The 20,773-nt window shown below is 45.0% G+C and overlaps 1 protein-coding gene and 1 pseudogene across 1 annotated transcript in view; one reads left to right on the forward strand and one right to left on the reverse strand.

Moving 5' to 3' along the window:
* LOC120927742 overlaps nt 1-20,773 on the reverse strand; it is a 73,709-nt gene that overhangs the window by 24,403 nt on the left and 28,533 nt on the right. Inside the window, exons 9-12 of the mRNA XM_040338630.1 lie at nt 20,249-20,388; nt 16,315-16,468; nt 13,582-13,657; nt 13,227-13,316 (exon numbers count right to left, since the gene is read on the reverse strand). Of these exons, the coding sequence (XP_040194564.1) occupies nt 13,227-13,316; nt 13,582-13,657; nt 16,315-16,468; nt 20,249-20,388 (460 nt within the window). The remainder of the gene's footprint in view (nt 1-13,226; nt 13,317-13,581; nt 13,658-16,314; nt 16,469-20,248; nt 20,389-20,773) is intronic.
* LOC120929923 lies at nt 17,164-17,267 on the forward strand (annotated as a pseudogene).

Consider the following 20,773-nt stretch of genomic DNA (forward strand, 5'->3'; position numbering starts at 1 on the left):
GTTGGGGAGAGGGGGTACACAGTAGTGACAAAGAGATATTGGAATATGCAGGGGGCACAGTGGGGTGTTTTTACATTTTAACGTGGGGGGCGCTTTTAACCCGCGCTGGAGGTTCAAAGAAAGGGTAAAATGCAAAAGTGTATCGCCGCTGCCGAAGCGCCCCCCTCTGAAAAAATTTCAGCGGACACCCATGACTGCAACATTCTATTTCTGTCTTCTCTGTCTTTTTTTAGCCACTTAGGGCCCTTTCACACTAGCGGACCGTATGTCCGCATTTTCATCCGTCCGTTTGCGGATGAAAACGGGACATACATGGGTCCCTATGTGATTACGGGTGTCAGCGGATGAACATCCGCTGACACCCGTAATTTGTCCGCCTCCGCAAAGATCCGCATTTACAGACGGAAGAAATCCTATTTTTCTTCCGTCTGCCGGATCAGATGAACACAGACATACGGTCCGTGTTCGTCCGATCCCCCATAGGGGAGAGCGGAGGAAACACAGGGCGGTCCCTGCACAGTGTGCGTTGACCGCCCTGTCAGCTGCCAGCTCAGCAGGGATTTTACGGAGGATCCCCGCTGAGCAAAGCGGACACACGGAGCGGATCATTACTGATCCGCTCCGTGTGAAAGGGCCCTTACTTGGTTTTTTCATGTCTTTTAAAATTGTCATATATAATACTTTGAATCCCTATCAATAAAAATGTCACAAAACTTTGTCTATAAAGCTGACATTGTCATAGAGCAGTAGTCTCCAAACTTTCTAAACAAAGGGCTAGTTTACTGTCCTACAGATTTTAGGGGGGCCAGACTGTGGCCAGTGGGAGTAAACAATGCCTTGTCATTTGAATTAGGGGGAGTAATAGTGCCCCATCATTGGTGCCAGTGGAATAGTGCCCCATCATATTCCATCATTGGTGTCAGTGGGAGGAATAGTGCCCCATCATTGGTGTCATTGAAAATAATAGTGCTCCATTATTGGTTTCATTGGGAGGAATAGTGCCCCATTATTGGTATTTGTGTCAGGAATAGTGCCCCATCATTGGTATTAATGGGAAGAATAGTGCCCCATCATTGGTATCAATGGGGAAGAACTAGTACCCCATTTTGGTGTCAGTGGCAAGAACTGTTGCGACAGTGGGGGAAAAAATTTGCCCCAAAGGCCGATAAAAACAAGCAAATGGGCTGCGCCTGGTCCCCGGATGGCATTTTGGAGACCACTGTCAGAGCATTAACCCCCCTGGCGGTATTCCCGAGTCTGACTCGGGGTGAGATTTTTTGGCTACAATCTGTAACCCCGAGTAAGACTCAGGCTTTCCTCGCTGAATCCACAGGCTTGGTTTACTTACCTTGTCCCTGGATCCAGCGATGCCACCGCGCTGTGTGAGCGAGCGGGACCTCGCTCGATTCACACAGTGCCTCTGTGTGCCGCCGACCTCCGTTCCCTGCGACGTTACGACGCACGGGGGCGGAGAACGGCGCCAAATTCAAAAAGGTAAACAAACACAATACATACAGTATACTGTAATCTTATAGATTACAGTACTGTATGTAAAAAATACACACCCCCCTTGTCCCTAGTGGTCTGCCCAGTGCCCTACATGTACTTTTATATAATAAAAACTGTTCTTTCTGCCTGCAAACTGTAGATTGTCCATAGCAACCAAAAGTGTCCCTTTATGTCAAAAATGGTTTTAGAGCAGCTAGAAAACAGCGATAATAAATGATAATCACTTGCAGAATTGAGCGATAGCGATTTGTGGGGAAATTCGTCATAAAAAAATAAAAGTAATGACAGCGACAATTCTGCAACTGAGCAAATTTCAGTGATTTTGAGTTGATTACATTATTGAATAATTTTTATTATAATTATATTATTATTTGTTATAATTATTTATAATTATTTATTATATTATAATTTATAATTTTGTTTTTAAAAAAATGTCATACCCGGGATGCCTACTAGACTCTTGTTTGGTCAGATTTAGGTGAGTTATTCCTAAGAATTACAGGCCTACAATATAAAACGCCAAATTTCCTTGCAAATAATGGTACCGCTTTCAGCACCTTTTTTCTGAAATAATCATACCGCCAGGGAGGTTAAAAGGCCTGAACACAAGATGAATTGGACAAAGTAAAAGCAGCAGCTGGCATTGAGGGTGGTTGAGTAAAGAAACTCTTAAATCCTCCCCTCACATAAAATAGTTATCTACAACGTATTAAACAAGGTTAAAATAAAGATTCTCAGTAAGTGAATCAAATTCCATAGCTCACAACTTTGTTTTGGTCCTGAGAAATGGAAACCAAAGCCTTGAAGGGTAATTGCTGCAAATGTTTCCATATAGGAAAGATACATTTCCATATTATTCTTTAGTAATTATATCCTACTTAGCTGTAGGAAATCACTCCGCCAGTGTTTGGTCTGCCATTTCTACCTCATGTGGTAAAGTACTGTATTTCACAGCTTAACCACACTTAGGGCCTGTGTCAATGGGCAAATTCAGCTAGCTTTCGGGTGCATTTGGCTTACATTTGGGATCAGTTTGAGACCCCTCTGAGATCATTCAGAATCAGAGTTCACTGACAGGTGCATTTGACCTGCAATTGACCTCAATTTAACCCCTTGCTGACTGCGTAACACATATGCCCACATATCACACATATGCATCCCTGGCAGCTGAGGTGTTTCACCATCAGCTGGCGGTGTCTAGTTATGATCAGGCGGCAGTGGGACAGGCTCCAGATCAGTGGCGGTGCGTCCATAGAGGGTGGCGGAGCGCCGCCCCCTCTTGCTCTCGCACTGCCACTGATTACAATACATAGATTCATGCATTGCATTGTTTCCCTATGTCTATTTCCCTAGTCCGTCTGACTTTTTCCATTGGAAATTCCGATCGTGTGTACGTGGCATTAGTGTCCAATTTGTCCGCTGTTATTAGTTTGCATTAGCATTGCATTGTTTCCCTATGAGAAGGTATAGAGGGGTGTCTTTTCCTTTTACTCAGGTCTCAGATTACACTCAGCTCCCTGCCTCCCTGTTCTAGGCGGTGCAGTGTGTGACACCCCGTTCCTTGCCTTCTGAAGTTTAGGAATGCTGTGTAAATGATATACTTTGAATGGATGTACAGAAGAATGGGCTGTAGGAGGATTTGTCTAATCTCTGTGTATCACCTGAGGCTAGTCACTCCAGTGGGTACATGTCAGGGTTTACAACCACTTTAACTCTAATTCAAACTTTCCATTTTATTTATTGAGTTGCCTGCTTATGAACTTTTTCCAAAGCTGCTATGTAATTTATTTTTATTTATTTTTATGTAGTGGCAGAAATGTACCCCGTATTCAAAATGTGGACATACGAGCAATTTCTACAAACTGGGGTCCAGAATCTCATGGTAAGAAGATTAAAGTAAAGGCAAGGAGGTATGAAGTGTGTGTATTTGGGTGGGGATGGTCTGTCTTGTTTAACTGCTTCAGGACTGCCCACCGCATATATACTACAGCAGGGTGGCCCGGCTGTGCAAAATGCAAAAAATGTGGTTTGTGCACGTGGTGTAGGGGGCGCGTGCACCGCCGGAGCGCTGCTCCTGCTGTGATTGGCGATCGTTCTGTGGAGAGACGGAGCAGTGGGGTGCCTATGTAAACAAGGCAAACAACTGATCTGTCAGGGAGCAAAAGAGAGAGCTTGTTTTTCAGCTAAGCTGAAACACGATCTCCCTTTTCCTCCAGTGTCCACACCCCCCACAGTTAGAAAGCACCTCCCAGGCACACACATAACCCCTTGATAGCCCCTGGTGTTAACCCCTTACCTGCCAGTGTCATTTAAACTGTGACAGTGCATTTTTTTTAGCAGTGATCTCAGTATTGGTGTCACTGGTCCCCAAAAAGTGTCAGGCCTCGTACACACGACCGAGTTTCTCGGCAAAAACCAGCAAGAAACGTAATGTTTTTTTTTCATTTGCCGAGGAAACCAGTCGTGTCTACATTTTTTGACGAGGAAACTGTCGAGGAACTCGACGAGCCAAAAAGAGAGCATGTTCTCTTTTTCCTTGACGGGAATGGAGAAAATTGTCACGTCGAGTTCCTCGACAGCCTAACAAGGAACTCGACGAGCAAAACAATGTGTTTCGCCCGCAGAGATCCTCGGTCGTGTGTACGAGGTCTCACTTATGATACGTACACACGATCAGGCTTTTGCCCGACCAAAAGCTCATCGGAATTCCGACGAATTCCATCGGAGTAAAATAGAACATGTTCTATATTTAAACTCCGATGGAATTCATCTGAATTTCCGATGGAATTTCTCCGATGGGGCATACACACGGTCGGAATTTCCTATGGAAAATGTCCGTCTGACTTTTTCCATTGGAAATTCTGATCGTGTGTACGTGGCATTAGTGTCCAATTTGCTGTTATTAGTTACTAGTAAAACACTAGTAAAAAAAAAAATACCATAAATTGTAGACGTGATAACTTTTGCACAAACCAATCAATATACACTTATTGGGATTTTATTTACCAAAAATATGTAGCAGAATACATATTGGCCTAAACTGATGAAGAAATTCGATTTTTTTTAAATTATTGGGAATATTTTATAGCAGAAAGTAAACAATATTGTTTTTTATTCCAAATTGTTTGTCTTTTTTTGTTTATAGAGCTAAAAATAGAAACCGCAGAGGTGATCAAATACCACCAAAATAAAATCTCAGGGAAAAAAGGACATCAATTTGATTTGGGTACAGTATCGCATGACAGCGCAATTGTCAGTTAGAGCAACGCAGTGCCGTATCGCAAAAAATGGCCTGGTCAGGAAGTGGGTAAAATCTTCCAGAGCTCAAGTGGTTAAAAAGAATTAGCAGGTCTAAAGCCCAGGCGTTAAAATAGGTGTCTGTCCTTCCTGATGTTCCTTCATGTATGCAGTGCTAATCACATTCATATCTTTCTATGGCTTCATTGAGTCTCCTACTTTTCTATTGCGGTTATCGCTAAATGCTGTATCAGATAACAATAAGAGAGTCAAGCACTTATTTGTTTAGACAGCCTCTTAGGGATATTAAACTGTCCTAAAGATTTTGTAACATTTGATATTTAAACACAAGCTGACACCTGTTTAGAATTTTTATTAAACCACACTATGCATTATAATATTATTTTGACTTGCCTTTATTTAAAGTATAACTAAAGACAAAACCTTTTTTAGTTTTGGATTGAGTGGAAAGTGATTAGAACACCTTTCAGGTTTTTATGCCCTCCCGTTAGGAACATTTACCCTCTCTGTTTATCTTGTTCACAATTATAAAAGAAATTCTCAAATTTTGGGTTGTCCCCAGAATAGTAATAGAGGAGAAGACTACCAATGGGGACATTAGTTATGGTGACAACCAGGGATCCCCTTACTGTGGAGTTATTTACACTAACTTCCATCTTTAGCTATGGGACAGGAAGTAAGAGAGAATATTCCTCTATCCCCTCTAGTCGGTGTTGATGTGGTCTCAATAGACAACCTGTATACCCTTAAGGGGGTTGTAAAGGAACATTTTTTCCCCCCTAAATTTACCTTAGTGCAGTCCTCCTTCACTTACCTCATCCTTCGATTTTGCTTTTAAACGTCCTTATTTCTTCTAAAAAATGCTCACTTCCTGTTCTTCTGTCTGTAACTCACCACCGTAATGCGAGGCTTTCTCCCTGGTGTGGAGAAAGCCTCTTGAGGTGGGATGGGGCGAGCAGGAGTGTCAGGATGCCCACTAACACACAGCTCCTTTCTCTATCTGCAAAGTAGAGAGTGTCCTGACTTGCCTGCTCGACCCCTCCCCCCTCAAGAGGCTTTCTCCACACCAGGGAGAAAGCCTTGCATTACTGTGTGGAGTTACAGACAGAACAGGAAGTGAGCATTTCTCAGAAGAAATAAGGACATTTAAAAGCAAAATGGAAGGATGAGGTAAGTGAAGGAGGACTGCACTAAGGTAAATGAAGCTATTTAGGGGGGAAAACATCCTTTACAACCCCTTTAAAGCATATTCCACCATCCAGTATGGAATCTTCACCCAATGGCTGTGTATCTCTGCTTTAAACTGCCAGAAGGCATAACAAAATAAATGACAAATTGCCCAATAAGGAAGTTATACAACCTTATAAATAAATAACTGTAACCTGCATTCAGAATTCCAGTTTCTCTTTTTTCTATTAGCTGTTGTGTAATGATTGCCTCTGGCAAAAATGATTTATAGAGAATCAGGTGTGCTGTACTAAGAGGTGTATTAAATAACACTCTCATTTCCCCATAAAGGTAATCTGTCACATGGGTCGATATCTGTCTTAATCGCATCTTTGATCCGCCTATAGCCTTGGGCACTCTCTGACGCACCATGAAATAAAATTTATACAGGTCCTGAAAGTAGAGGAATGGCTTTTGCTCAGATATATATTGGCTTAGATTTCCTGTTGTTAAAGTACACCTGTCACCATAAGCTAATTCAACTAACAACAGGACTATATAGAAGCCCCCTACAAAGGCTTGCATGTACCATTAGATTTCTGCTTAAATGCCCAGAAGCCCCTAAACATGGGCAGTTCTGTTCTTTCTATGTAGGGTGTTTGTCCTCCCCCCAGCTTTAGGTCTCTCTGAGTGAAGGATGGCCTCACTGACCAATAGGGATGTAAGGAATGCAGGAGATATGCACAGGAAACTGTGGGTGTCTGCGATACATCCCAGTCTCTTTATTAGTTCATGGTGATGATTGGTTTATTTTTAAGCCAATCTGTGCTTTGCCTATGTTCTTTACATGTAGGGCATAAAAAGACGAGCTCCAACATGGCTCATCCATCCTTCCACTCCTTGCTAGAGGTCTCTATGAATGACAGATGGCCTGGCTGACCAATAGAGAGATATGGAATGTAGGAGATATGTACATGAACCTGTACGTGCCCACTATACATCCATGTTCTTAGTTTAATTAGGTTAAGGTGATTTTAGCGCACCCCATGTAGGAGCCACTGGCAAATAGGCACTCTGGTGTCAAGAAACAGTCCTTGCAGCTTTGGTTTATTTGTTTTATCAGGGGCATTGAACTTGGATGGGGTTAAGGGTATTATGGGATGCCCACTTGACTTTATCAGAACTTTTCAGGAACAACTTCATCTGTACAGTCTATTTACACACTCCTCAGCTCCTCCAGCACACCATTTGCTTGAAGCATGAAATTCCCAGGACCAGCTGGCACACAATTAGGTGATCTGACAATAGGGCTCAGTCAGAATTTTTTTGCAAATACCCTTTACAGGCAGGGACCGTGGGCCCCTTGGTTGTGTGGAAAATTTCTAGTGCTCAGCTGTCCTTCTGTGGCAACTGATCCCAGCACCACCTCTTCAGGCACTGCCAGCCCACCTGGCTGCAGCTGCCCTTTTCTCGAGCCCTCCTTTCTAAGTTTACACAGTCCTCCCAGACTGACTCTGCATCTATCTCAGACTGGTCTCACCCAGTCCTCTCAGGCTACCTCTCAGTCCTCCCAGACTGTATCACTCAACAACCCACCTGGCTGTCTTCACTTTGGAGATCTCCTGGACATGCTCACTGGCTCCTGCTGTCTTCACACCTGCTCCCATGCCACTGGACAGGATTCCTCCTTGGGATATCAAAGGATACCTCCTGCAGCCAAGCTCCCAGGCCTGAGGTCACCCCCTCCCCACCCAGACTAGGGGGGTACACTCAAGGGTCTACTGACAGCCTTCTATTTCTCCATCTCTAACTTCCACCTGAACTCTCCTGCCCAATTTAGCAACCCATATGGGGATTGGTCAAGGCCCTCGTGAATATTCCAGGTAGCTCCTCTTAACCTCCTAACCTGAGTGATGGATGGCTGCTCTGACCAACGAGGAGGTATGGAATGCAGGAAAATGTACAGAAACCTGTAGGTGCATATACATTCCTGTACTTAGTTTAATCAATTTATGATGATAATTGGTTTAATTTAAAGTCAATCTGTGCTTTGTAGGGCAAAGCCACACGTTCACTTAAAGGGTAACTCCCCTTTTGTAGGAACAAAAAGCAAATACATTTTTTTTGTATAGCATATACAATTTCTACACAAGTACTATTGTAAATTAATGTTCTTAACAATTACCTTTCATTTTAAATCTGCAGCGCTCTAATTCTGAAAAATGCAATGCAATATGGCAACCTGGAGGTGTTCTGTACACAGATGGTGTACAGAATACCCCCCCCCCCCCTCAGATATGTAATTTCCTGCTTGTGTGACTGGCATACTAATTTTCCCAGAAGTCTGCACTAAGAGGCATGTCAGATTTTTGTCATCCTCTGTAACAAAAATGTAATTTTTTGTGAGATACTCTCAAAGGCAAAGCACATCTAAAGGGATGTAGACTCTGCCACTTCCTCATTTGAACCCTGCAAGTGCAGCAGCTGATTGATAATTATAAATTCACTCCCATACAGATTCACTTTCCACATGGACACAAACAGCTATTTCTTCAGAATAACCATAGATAGGAATCTGCAACAATGTTTGTTGAAGTCCCTTCAGTGTACATAGATTACCCAGAGGGGAATGTTTTTTTCCTTAGAAAAGTGGAGTTATACTTTAAAGGGGTTGTAAACCCTTGTGTTTTTTCACCTTAATGCATCCTATGCATTAAGGTGAAAAACACCTTGCTGTGCCTGGCCCCCGACTAACCTGAGCCCCGAATCTTCGTGGGTGCGATCCTACGTCGCTCTCCCCACGGCTTCTCGCCTCTTCATTGGATAGATACCAGCGCAGCCATTGGCTCCCGCTGCTGTCAATCAAATCCAATGACGCGGCCGCCGGGGGCAGAGCCGAGTCATACACTCGGTGGCTAAGGCCGCCGAGTGTATGACACGGGAGCGCGCCTGCAAAGTGACCCCCTCGTGATAGAGCTTTCCAGAGGGGGTTATCTATTGCGGGGAGGAGCCCAGGGAGCCGCCATGGGACCCCAGAACAGGACGATCGGGGCCACTCTGTGCAAAACTAACTTCACAGTGGAGGTAAGTATGACATGTTTGTTATTAAAAAAAAAAAAATGAACCCGTGGCCTCGTACACACGACCGAGGAACTTGTCGGAAAAGACACATTCGAGTTTTCCTCGACGAGTTCCTTGTTAGGCTTGTCGAGGAACTTGACAAGCTTGCTTTGCGTACACACTGTCAAGACCAAATCTCCTTGTTCTCAAACGCGGTGACGTACAACACATACAATGGCAGGGGAAGTTCGATTCCACTGGCGCAACCCTTGGGGCTGCTTTTGCTAATCTCATGTTACTGCGTGTTAAGTAAAAGTTTGGTAAGAGACGATTTGCACCTTTCAGACTGTTACAGCGTGACAAATGTGCCATCTCCATTACAAACCCTATTTTTACCGAAGGTGCGCTCCCGTCTCATACTTTATTCTGAGCATGCGCGGGTTTCTTAGCATACACACGATCGTGTTTCTCGTAGAAAACCAGCCCGACGAGGAACACGACGAGGAAATTGAGACTCCCGTCGAGGAAAAAGAGAACTTGTCTCTTTTTTCCTCGTCAAGTTCCTCGACAGTTTCCTCGATGAAAAACATACACACGTCCGGTTTCCTTGGCAAAAAAGCTCTGCCACCAAGTTTCTTGATGGATTCTGTCGAGGAAAACGGTCGTGTGTACGAGGCCTTAGCGTCACTTTAAATGCAGACCTCTACCGTGCATACATTTACCCGTCTTTTGCTCCCCTGCCACTCCATTCAGCCCTTGGGAGTGAAAGGAAAGTCCTGTATAGGGTGAGAAATGCCAGTCATAGCTCCCAACTGTCCCTGATTTGGAGGGACTGTCCTTCTGTCCCTCATTCCTCCTCATTTTGGTCTGATCCATATAGATGTATATAAAATGCACTTTTTATCTATCAAAAAGTGTTTTCCAGTGCTGAACCTTTCATCTGATTTCTAAATTGCTGCATTTGTAAATTCCAAAGCCAATATAAAGGAATAGTAGTGTTTTTTTATACAATTCTCCTTTAACCACTTAACCCCCGGACCATATTGCTGGTCAAAGACCAGAGCACTTTTTGCGATTCGGCACTGCGTTGCTTTTACTGACAATTGCGCGGTTGTGCGAAGTAGCTCCCAAACAAAATTGGTGTCTTTTTTTTCCCACAAATAGAGCTTTCTTTTGGTGGTATTTGATCACCTCTGTGGTTTTTAGTTTTTGCTCTATAAACTAAAATAGAGCGACAATTTTGAAAAAAATAAATATTTTTTACTTTTTGCTATAATAAATATCCCCCAAAAATATATAAAAAAACTATTTTTTCCTCAGTTTAGGCCGATACGTATTCTTCTACATATTTTTTGTAAAAAAAAAAATCGCAATAAACAGTTTATTGATTGGTTTGCGCAAAAGTTATAGCGTTTACAAAATAGGGGGTAGTTTTATGGCATTTTTATTAATATTTTTTTTTTACTAGTAATGGCGGCGATCAGCGATTTTTTTTCGGTACTGCGACATTATGGCGGACACTTCGGACACTTTTGACACATTTTTGGGACCATTGGCATTTTTATAGCGATCAGTACAATGCATTGGATTACTATAAAAATGCCACTGGCAGAGAAGGGGTTAACACTAGGGGGCGGGGAAGGGGGTTAAGTATGTTCCCTGGGTGTGTTCTAACTGTAGGGGGTGGACTGACATGGGGAAATGACAGATCGCTGTTCATACATTGTATGAACAGACGGTCAGGCATTTCTCCCCCTGACAGGACCGGGAGCTGTGTGTTTACACACACAGCTCCCGGTCCTCGCTCTGTAACGAGTAGGGGTGCAACGGATCGTCACCGATCCGTGATCCGAACGGGTCACCCCGTTCGGATCGGCACACCAGGCGATCCGCGGAGCGCTCCGGAGCCTCGGCCGTAGGAAAGTCCCCGGCTTCGGCCTAGCTCCGGAGCGGCGGCCATCTTGCTTCACCCCAACCAATCACAGATCGGCTGTGATTGGTTGGATGGGGTGTCCGGTCTCTGCACCTGATTGGCCCGCGTGATGAGCTGCCTGGATTGGCTGGCTTACTTGGCGGCGCTCTGGGAATCATCTCTGCTGACATGTGTCTTCATTCCGGTGCCTTGGCTTCCACTGTAAAATACACTGTGACGCACACTCCATGCAATCTGCCTGCACACTGATTAAACTTCTCCTGCAAACAGACCAGGTGGATAGGAAGGATGGCACAGGTCAGTGATGCAGCCCAGGAGGGTATCAGCAGTTATAGAGCTTGAAATGAAGCCATAAAAGGTTTTGGGCAATTTAAAAAAAAAAAAAATTAAGTTTACAAATTTGCAAAAAAAAAACAAAAAACTGTGTATATTTATATAAAATCTCACATACGTATATACTGTTTACATGTTAAATTTTAAAAGCCGCAGCAAACCTTACATGTTTGCTAATGTGACAGAACACATGTAAGGTTTGCTGCGGCTTTTAAAATTTAAGGCTCCATTCACATCTAGGCGGACGAAATCGCGGTACAAATAGCAGCGTTTTGTACCGCGATTTGCGGCGACAAAACGCCAGTATTGTCCGCCTAGATGTGCCCCGGATTGACCCCCCTCTATGGAGATGCTTCCCATCTCCTAGCCGAACGCCGAAAGACGCCTGAAAAAAAGGTCCTGGACCTTTTTTCAGGCGGCAGGCGTCAGGCGTCCGGCGTGGAAATGTGAACCATCTCCATAGAGGGAAATGTGTTTCCAGCCCTCTGGCGGCAGTGGCGTAGCGCTACAGGCGTAAAAACGCCTAGATGTGAATGCGGGCTAACATGTAAACTACATTTTGTGTTGAAAATAACTGAATCTAAAACTCTGTTGGGTGTAACAAGATTAGTCTTTTTTTTTCTTTTTTGCTGATCCGAAAAATGATCTGATCCGTGACTCCTGATCCGAGGATCGATCCGATCCGTGAGTTTTTCGATCCGTTGCACCCCTAGTAACGAGCGATCGCGGGTGCCCGGCGGTGATCGCACCCGCCGGGCACGCGCGTCGGGATCAGGGACGCAGTATAACTGTGGCGGCTGGTCGGCAAGTAGTTAAGGGGCATGGCCAGGGCTGTGTTCTATGCCTGCATACTTTTGCTGCTAGGCGTCCCTCATTCCCATCTTAAAAAGTTGGGAGGTATGCATTGTCATGGAGAAAACCACATTCTCCTATGTAAGTGGAAGTACCTGGTATTTCCTTCAGCTCCTGGCACTGGGCTAGATTCAGGTATGGGCGCACATAGTTACGTCGGCGCAGCGTATCGTATTTCCGCTACGCTGACGCAACTTACAGGAGCAAGTGCAGTATTCACAAAGCACTTGCTCCATAAGTTGCGGCGGCGTAGCGTAAATGGGGCCGGCGTAAGCGCGCGTAATTCAAATGTGGAAGGGGGGCGTGTTTTATGTAAATCTATGATGACCTGACGTGATTGGCGCATGCGCCATCCGTGTACATATCCCAGGGTGCATTGCTCCCAAGTACGGCTCAACGACGTACTGTATTGGTTTCGACGTGAACGTAAATTACGTCCAGCCCTATTCGCGAACAACTTACGCAAACGACGTAAAAATTTCAAATTTCGAAGCGGGAACGACGTCCATACTTAACATTGGCTGCGCCTCCTAATAGCAGGAACAACCTTACGCCGAAAAAGCCTAACGTAAACAACGTAAATAAATTGCGCCGGCCGTACGTACGTTTGTCAATCGGCGTATCTAGGTAATTTGCATATTCGACGCCGAAAACAACGGAAGCGCCCCTAGCGGCCAACGTAATATTGCACACAATTATACGCCGCCACATTCAAGTTACGTCGGCGGAGGAAGCCTATTTTTTAGACGTATCTGCCTTGGAGAATCGCCGACGCAGATTTGAAATTACGGCGGCGTATCTGGAGATACGCTGCCGTAAATGCTTGCTGAATCTAGCCCACTGTTTGCAGCAACATGGGAGTGAAAGAAAGGTGAGTATATGTTGCTGGAGAGGGGCGGGGATTAAATGCATTTTCTTGTTTGCCTTGAAATGACAAAATAAATGTTTGCTTTAGGAGCAGTGAAGGCTTTGCGCATTAAACCAGAGGCTTGCTTGAAACAATTGTACCTTCCCTCATAATCATTCTGTTGATTTAATTCAAATGTATTAATTCTTAGAATATGTTTCTGTCAGTAGCTCTTTTGATTTACTTTCTAATATAAATGTTTTTCACCTTCTTTGCTCTTCTTCATGCTGACGTCTTATCCGTTCTTCTATCTGCTCCTTCTCTGCAGCTTGCCTTCTGAGTAATTCCCGTTCTTCTCTGCAATTTCACAAATAGTGAGAGACACAAAGTCAACAGCAATGACATTTATATGACTAATAGGCTGACTTATTGTTCAACCTTCATGTCTTTTGCCTGGCTTCATCTTATGTATACTGATAACAAGGCTTAGATTATTTTATTTTCAGAAAACTTTCTTTATAGCTTTCCCTGTTTTGATTCTGAACACTTTAATGGAGGCATTTCATTGTGTAGATAAAATTTCATTAGCTTCAGACACTTGGCTGCAGAAAATGTAATTTACCTTGCTTTTCGCCGATCTTGTGGCCTTGTCCTTAAAGGTGCCGTCACTTTTGAAATATAGTTCCACTGTGAAGTAGCTAAAAAAAAAGAAAATATCTATTCATGCATAGATCCAGGATTACAAAGTGCGCACAATCTTAGCTGTAAACTGTATATAACTTGGGTGACCACATTTCCAAACTGCCATTCAGGGGCACCCCTCTTCCCAAACATCAGCTTGTACTGTAATGATTTAGAGCATAGCTGGGGCGCCGGGTGCGCGCTCTACCCAGAAGCACTGATCATGCCCCCAAAAAAGGCCATCGCTATTTTACTCACTGACAGTACTTGTCCTGGCCGGCCGACACCCGTTTTACCTTGCTCCAAGGTTGGCTCTACACTGCCCTGCATTGATTAGACATAAGAGACAGGATTTATGATTTCTCCAATCACAAGCAGGGGTGGGGATTGTGCCTCTTCAGACATTGCCGGTGTAGTGTCACAGTTTGCTGCCTATCCTAGAATGCTGCGGAAGTCACGTGGCGGCCAACTGCGCATGCGCGATGCGTTCCAAACGCAAGTGCGATGCATTCCAATGGATTTTCGACAGTACACACCAGCGAACCCGGCATTCAGGGCGACGTGGATTTAGAGGAAAGTGGTCAGTCGGCCTCACTCGCTCGGCCTCCTGGCTCTTTTTTTTAACATCCTCCAATCCACAGGGATGTTAAGGAAAGAGCCTGGATGCCGACCGAGGTTTCACTGGTGTGCACTGTCGTGAATTCATTGGAACGCATCGCATTTGCGTTTGGAACGCATCGCGCATGCGCAGTTGGCCGCCACGTGACTTCCGGATCATTCTAGGATAGGCAGCAAACTGTGACAATACACCGGACAGGACAAGTACTGTTAGTGAGTAAAGTGGTGATGTGGTAGCCTTTTTTGTGGGGGCATCAGATCGGCCCGGAGAGGGGGGGGGGGGCTGGTGGCTGTGTATTGTCCTGGAATGAAAGTGCCCAGGACAGTCCCACATTTCCTTTGGGAAGATTTTTTTTTTTCAATTGATCAAAAATTTAAAAAAACACTGGCGAGTGACGTTTTTAAGCATTTATCTGCGTTTTAGGTCTCATGCACACTGGACATTAAAATAACGTTATAAAAACGCCAGTAGCTTTGCAGTGAGTTTTTCAACTTTTTTCAATAGCGTTTTTTAGTATTTTTTTGCGTTAGTGTTTTTTTGGGGGGAAGGAAAAAAAAATAGGGCCAGATTCACAGAAGAGATACGACGGCGTATCTCTGAGATACGCTTGTCGTATCTATGCGGCTGATTCATAGAATCAGTTCCGCATAGATAGCCCTAAGATCCGACAGGTGTAATTGACTTACACCATCGGATCTTAGGCTGCAATTCTAGGCCGTCCGCTAGGTGGCGATTCCATTGCGGTCTGTGTAGAATATGCAAATGACTAGTTACGGCGATTCACGAACGTCCGCTTTACCCGTCGCTCTAACTTCACGTCGTTTCCGTCGAGATACGCTGCCTAAAACTAAAGCTGCCCTCTAGGTGGACTAGCCAATGTTAAGTATAGCCGTCATTCCCGCGTCGAAATTTGAAAAATCACGTCGTTTGCGCAAGTCGTCCGTGAATGGCGCTGGACGCCATTTACGTTAACGTCGAAAACCAATTACGTCCTTGCGACGTCATTTAGCGCAATGCACGTCGGGTAATTTTCCCAACGGAGCATGCGAAGTACATTCGGCGCGGGAACGCGCCTAATTTAAATGGTGCCCGCCCCATTTGAATTAGGCGGGCTTGCGCCGAGCGGATTTACGTTACACCGCCGCAAGTTTACAGATAAGTTCTTTGTGAATCAGGCACTTACGCTGTAAACTTGCGGCGGTGTAACATAAATGGCATACGTTACGCCGCCGTTACGCCGCCGCTGCGTAACGGAATTCTCTGTGAATCTGGCCCATAGTTTTTTTTTTCAATTGTTAAAAAATTTAAAAAAACACTGGTAAGTGATGTTTTTGAGCATTTATCTGCATTTATCAATGTTTATCAGCATTAGAGCGTTTTTACAGCTGAAAAACGTCTCTCAGAACACACTAGTTTTGAGTTTTTTTTTACTGCTCAAAAACGCCACTGCCCAAAACTGCTGATAACAGCCTATGTGTGCATGGACAAGTTTGGCAGGTATCAGGGATGGACTGGCCATTGGGACTACAGGGAGTTTCCCGGTGGGCCGATGGCTCAGTGGGCCGGCTTCAGTGACAGCAGACCGCCACCCCCCTCCGCTCCTATGTCTCTCCCTTCCCGCAGCGCTCACCTCCTCTCCCTCCCCACAGCGCTCAACTGGGGGGAGCAGAGAAGCAGGGGGAGGAGCAGGGGGGACAACAGAGGAGCATGGAGGAGGGGACAGACAGCTGACAACAGCTATGGCCTGGGTGAGTTTCTCACTTCTGCCTAATCTTGTCCCATAAGGGGGGGCACCGAACTGATTCTTTGCCCCGGGTGAAATAATGTCTAGCTTCCCCACTGGTACTGCCTATAAGAGTACCAGTACCAGCCGTTCTACTTGAATAAAGTATAATGGCTAGTGAAGGGGGGGAGGGGGCTTGGGTGGCTGAGGGGGGGTGCGGGATTTGTCCGGCCGCCATGGGAGAGACCTGTCAATGTGGGCCAGTCTGGATGAAATCCAGGGCCAAATTTTTGTCCCAGTCCAGCCCTGGCAGGTATTCTCTGTCTGTGTACCTTGTGTTGGATCATGTACTGGAATCTGGCTTTTCCCTCCTTGGTTCAGTGCATTGAAGAGATCCTGGTAAAAATGTTTGTTTATCACCATCTGAAAATCTTGGACAGATAAAGCTGGTCCGTTGGCTTTAAGTGCTGCTTCTATATCACTGTGCTGGAATATAGAACAAAAATATTCTGACTGATTAAATGACATGTCATAGAAACCCATTTAATGAACTACTACAGAATGCAGGTATACACAATGATCATAATCTGACATCTTCTCTTGATTTTGTTATTATAATTCTAATGCAGTATGGATACCATTGGTACTCATGTACTTATATGTATCTACATATCAACTAATTGTCTTCAAATTTGATTCCAAAGTACTATAAAGGGTAACAGACACTGCAGAAACTAATCTTCTACAAAACGGAGAAGCCGAGGTAGATGCATGAATGTTTTTTTGGTCAATCCAATAGAACTGAGTATCCATATTTAAACAACAACTCCAGGCAAAGGCATTGGATGGTTAATCCATGGAGTAGCGAAGAAAGAATTTGAATTTCTTATCCTATCAGTCATTCTGAACTCTGTCAGATCATGGCTCCTCCTCTTTCCTATGTGGCACCACAGAAGCCACTTCCTATGGTGGCACACCTGCAGGCTCTCTCCCAAACTGGGCTGTGTGTGCACATTGATACCCACAGCATAGCTTGGCCCCACCCTCACTCCTTCCTCACAAGATTTGATTGACTGCAGCAGGAGCCAATGGCAGGGGAGACACCATGATCATGAAGGTGGTTCTCCCGGGGCGAGGCTCGGCCATTGCACTCCGGCTGTGCTGATCGTGGTGTTTTCCCTGCCGCTTCTCTGCCTTTTGGCTAAGATCAAGTGTAGTATCTGTTCTTATCAGTTGTCAGAGGAGCGCTGAAGCACCTCCATTGGGAGGGTGGATGCAATCCAATGACGTCATAGCACCTGGAAGGATGGTTTTAGCAGGGACTACGCCGAGCTGCCCAACAGATTCTGGGGGCCGTCCAATGGTTGCGTCTGAGCCATCTGGAAGGGTGCTCCTGGTGAGGATGGGTGGCTGCACTTGGTCTGGTCTTTTTGCCGAGTTCTAGTCTTACCTTCTGGCTGGCTGGTGTAAGTGCTATCCCTGTCGGCGATCCGGTAGGAGGAGCTGGTGCTGCCCTGTGATGGGTCGGGGTAGTACCATGCAAATCCGCCAGGTTGACGGAGGGTCTGGAAGGGCTGGTATTGGTGGAGGCTGCTACCTGAGCAGCAGTTCTCCCTAAGAAAACCTTGAAGGGCTTTCTAGCTGGCAGGGGTGGAGGGCTGCACTGGCCGGTTAGTAGGGTTGGATTTGAAACGAAAAGCCTATGGTGCATGTGCCCCTGGAGTGGCAGTCCAGGGGTATCTGAGAATCACTGTGAGTGAGGGTCACATTGACTTAAAGATACCATGGTCACTGCACCAGATACATGCTTTTTTTAGCACCTGCCTCCTGGGCCGGGCCTTTTGGCTATGACCAGAGGAATTTTTATTCCTGGCCGGAGGGCCTGGTCATTGTATATCACAATGACCACTTCTTCACGCTCCTCTTCACTATCCCTTTCCCCCACTTTCTTTTATTTAAGCCTATGTTTGTCATGTTTTTGTCTTATTTTTGTTTGTGCACATTTAGTTCACTGTGTGATTATTAGGGTGCCGGTCCTCGGGCCAGCCCTGAACGTCTTGGGAGTGGGTGGACATGGCCTTCTGGCTTAGTTCACCTGCTCTCATGGGTTTCCCTTCGGGGGAGCCCCACCTAGTACTGGGAGGGTTCTGTTTCGGCAGTCCCTCCAAGGAAGTTGGGTCCGTGTCTGCTTCGGTTGCTCGGACCACAGTACCTCAGTCCCCGTCTGGAGCCCCGGGGATCAGGGTTTTTGGGTCCCTTCTTCACAGGAGGACCACTTGACGTTGCACCCGTCTGCACGTTTTTGTGAACACTCTTTATGTGTGTGCACATTTTTTCTGCACCAGGTGGAGTTTTTGGGTGTGTTCACACGCCATAGGCTTTACAAAAAAAGTCTCTGAGTCTGTGAGGAGAGAGAGAGAGAGACCAGTGCCACTGCAGATGAGCACATCGCTGGATCAAGATAGGATTCAGGAAATACATTAAAGTAGTTGTAAGCTTTGATTTAAAAATAAATAAAAATAGAAACAAACATGCCTATCTTTACTTGCTTTGTGCAATCATTTTGCACAGAGCAGCCCTGATTCACTTCTGAGATTTTTCACCTTAAAGGATAAGTTCACCTTTTAAAAAAAAAAGATGCTGTCAATCTGTCCAATGAGGAGAGAGACAGCGGCTGAAGCCACTAAGCTTGTGCACATTGCTGGATCGTATCAGGCTCAGGTAAGAAAAAGGGGGGGGGGCCTGGGGGGGGGGGGGCTGCCACACAGAAGATTTTTCACCTTAAAGGATAAGTTCACCTTTTCAAAAAAAATGAATGCACATTTTTTTTACAGGTAAAAAAAGGTGTATTTTTTTTTTGTTGTTGTTGCAGGAGCCTGTAAAGCTTTGCACCAGCAATCAGCAAATCGCTGATGCCATACAGATCTCCTACAGAGCTGTCAGTGTATCTGCTTCCTCCTACCTCATATAAGGAAGCTGATACATGCTGACAGGAAGAATTAATGAATGAACTACCACAGCGCTCACGGTGCTGTGGTAGTTCATTGAAAACTACAAGCCGATAGACGCAAAGGCTGCTGGACCTTGTAGTTTACCATTCACAGAGTTCTGTGAATGAGTTACAAGGCTGGGTGGGGGAGCGCCGCACGGCCACATATAAAAACATTTTTTTTGACGGGTAGCAGGTGGAGAAGAATCCCCGCTAGCTGGCACAGCGGGATCGGGGAGGTCCAGGGGCTGGTACATTCATATTATGAATATGGGTGTAACATGTAAAATGTTATGAAAGGTGAACATATTCTTTAATGCAAAGAATGCATTAAGGTGAAAAACCTTGAGGCTTTAGAACCACTTTAAGGTAAAAAAAATTCTAGCCTTTAGAACCACTTTAAAGGGGCAACAAATTAACCCCTGCCTACAAACTTAGGCAACCACAGATAGAATATGCAAGTTGTAGATGCAGGGCAGAAATGCTAACCAATAAGCCCAGTAGTGTATTTAGGTTTTGTGCTGCCCTAGGCCTGAGTAAACTCGTACACCCCCTAATTTAAATATGACACACCCCTTCCTGTCAAGGCCACACCCCTTTCTGTTTAAGACCCACCCTGAAATTATCGAATGGGGACACTAGTTCTTAGGGCCTGGGGGGGAGGGGCAATGGATTCCTTTAATTTGCATAGATTTCCTCTCACCTCCTGTTTGGCTATGGAGCAGGAAGTGAAGGGAAATCTCTGCAATGGGACTGGGATGGTAAAAAATAAACTGACAGGGGCTATAACCCTCCCTTACTCTATCCACAATGGAAAAAAAAAGTGTTGCCTATAGTTCTACTTTAAGCACAAATTTCTAAGACAGGTATTTGCACCCACTTCAGGGAACAACTCGTGCGGCAGACACGCCCCTACCCGCATCCCCCCCCCCCGCTGTCTCCTGGGAAATACACTGTTCCCGGGAGAGAGCAGGGACCAGTGACGGCTCAGCGCGCTAATCGCACATGCGCAGTAGGGAACGGGGCAGTGAAGCCGCAACGCTTCACTTCCCGATTCCCTAACCGAGGAAGGCGGCGGTTGCAGCCAAGGGATGAGCGATTGCTCTGCCTCGGCTGACGACATCGCGGGCGCGCTGGACAGGTAAGTGTCCATTTTTTTAAAGTCAGCAGCTGCAGTATTTGTAGCTACTGGCTTTTAAAAAAAAAAAAAAATTGGCGGAACCTCCACTTTAAAAAGAACAAGTTATGAAATCCTGCGGTTTGTTGGTAGTACTTACAGAGCTGCACCCAATGAGATGCCTTTGAAGAAGCAGGAGAAAGGTCAAGCCGAAACTTGGCAGGCAGTTATAACTTGGTTCATCCAGTCCAAGAATGTACTGGTCCCACACATACAACAAAGTATTCATGTCCAGATAACCTGCAGTAATTTAAGGTGTTGGCTCAAAAATATAGTATGAGTTATTAGGTATTTACATGCTCAAAAACATATAAAACAGTATTTTTTCTTTTAAAATAATGCATTATAAATAAAATAGATATATGTGAATAAAGTAAATGGCTTCACTGTCTGTGTGTGATATAATGTATGCATTGCTGTTTTTTGCCCCTGGAGTTCAAAGGGGTTGTAAAGGTTTGTGTTTTTTCACCTTAATAAAAATTGGCCCTTTAATAAAAAATAAAATAAAAATATATTAAAAAATATATTTTTTTATAAAAAAAGAAATAAAAAAAATGGGGGTTGTCATCCGGGGGCCCTGGGGATCTCCGGGCCCCAGGGGACCTCTGGACCCCTAAAAAAAAAA

This window comes from Rana temporaria, chromosome 2 (genome assembly GCF_905171775.1).
Source record: "Rana temporaria chromosome 2, aRanTem1.1, whole genome shotgun sequence".
Lineage (NCBI taxonomy): Eukaryota > Metazoa > Chordata > Amphibia > Anura > Ranidae > Rana > Rana temporaria.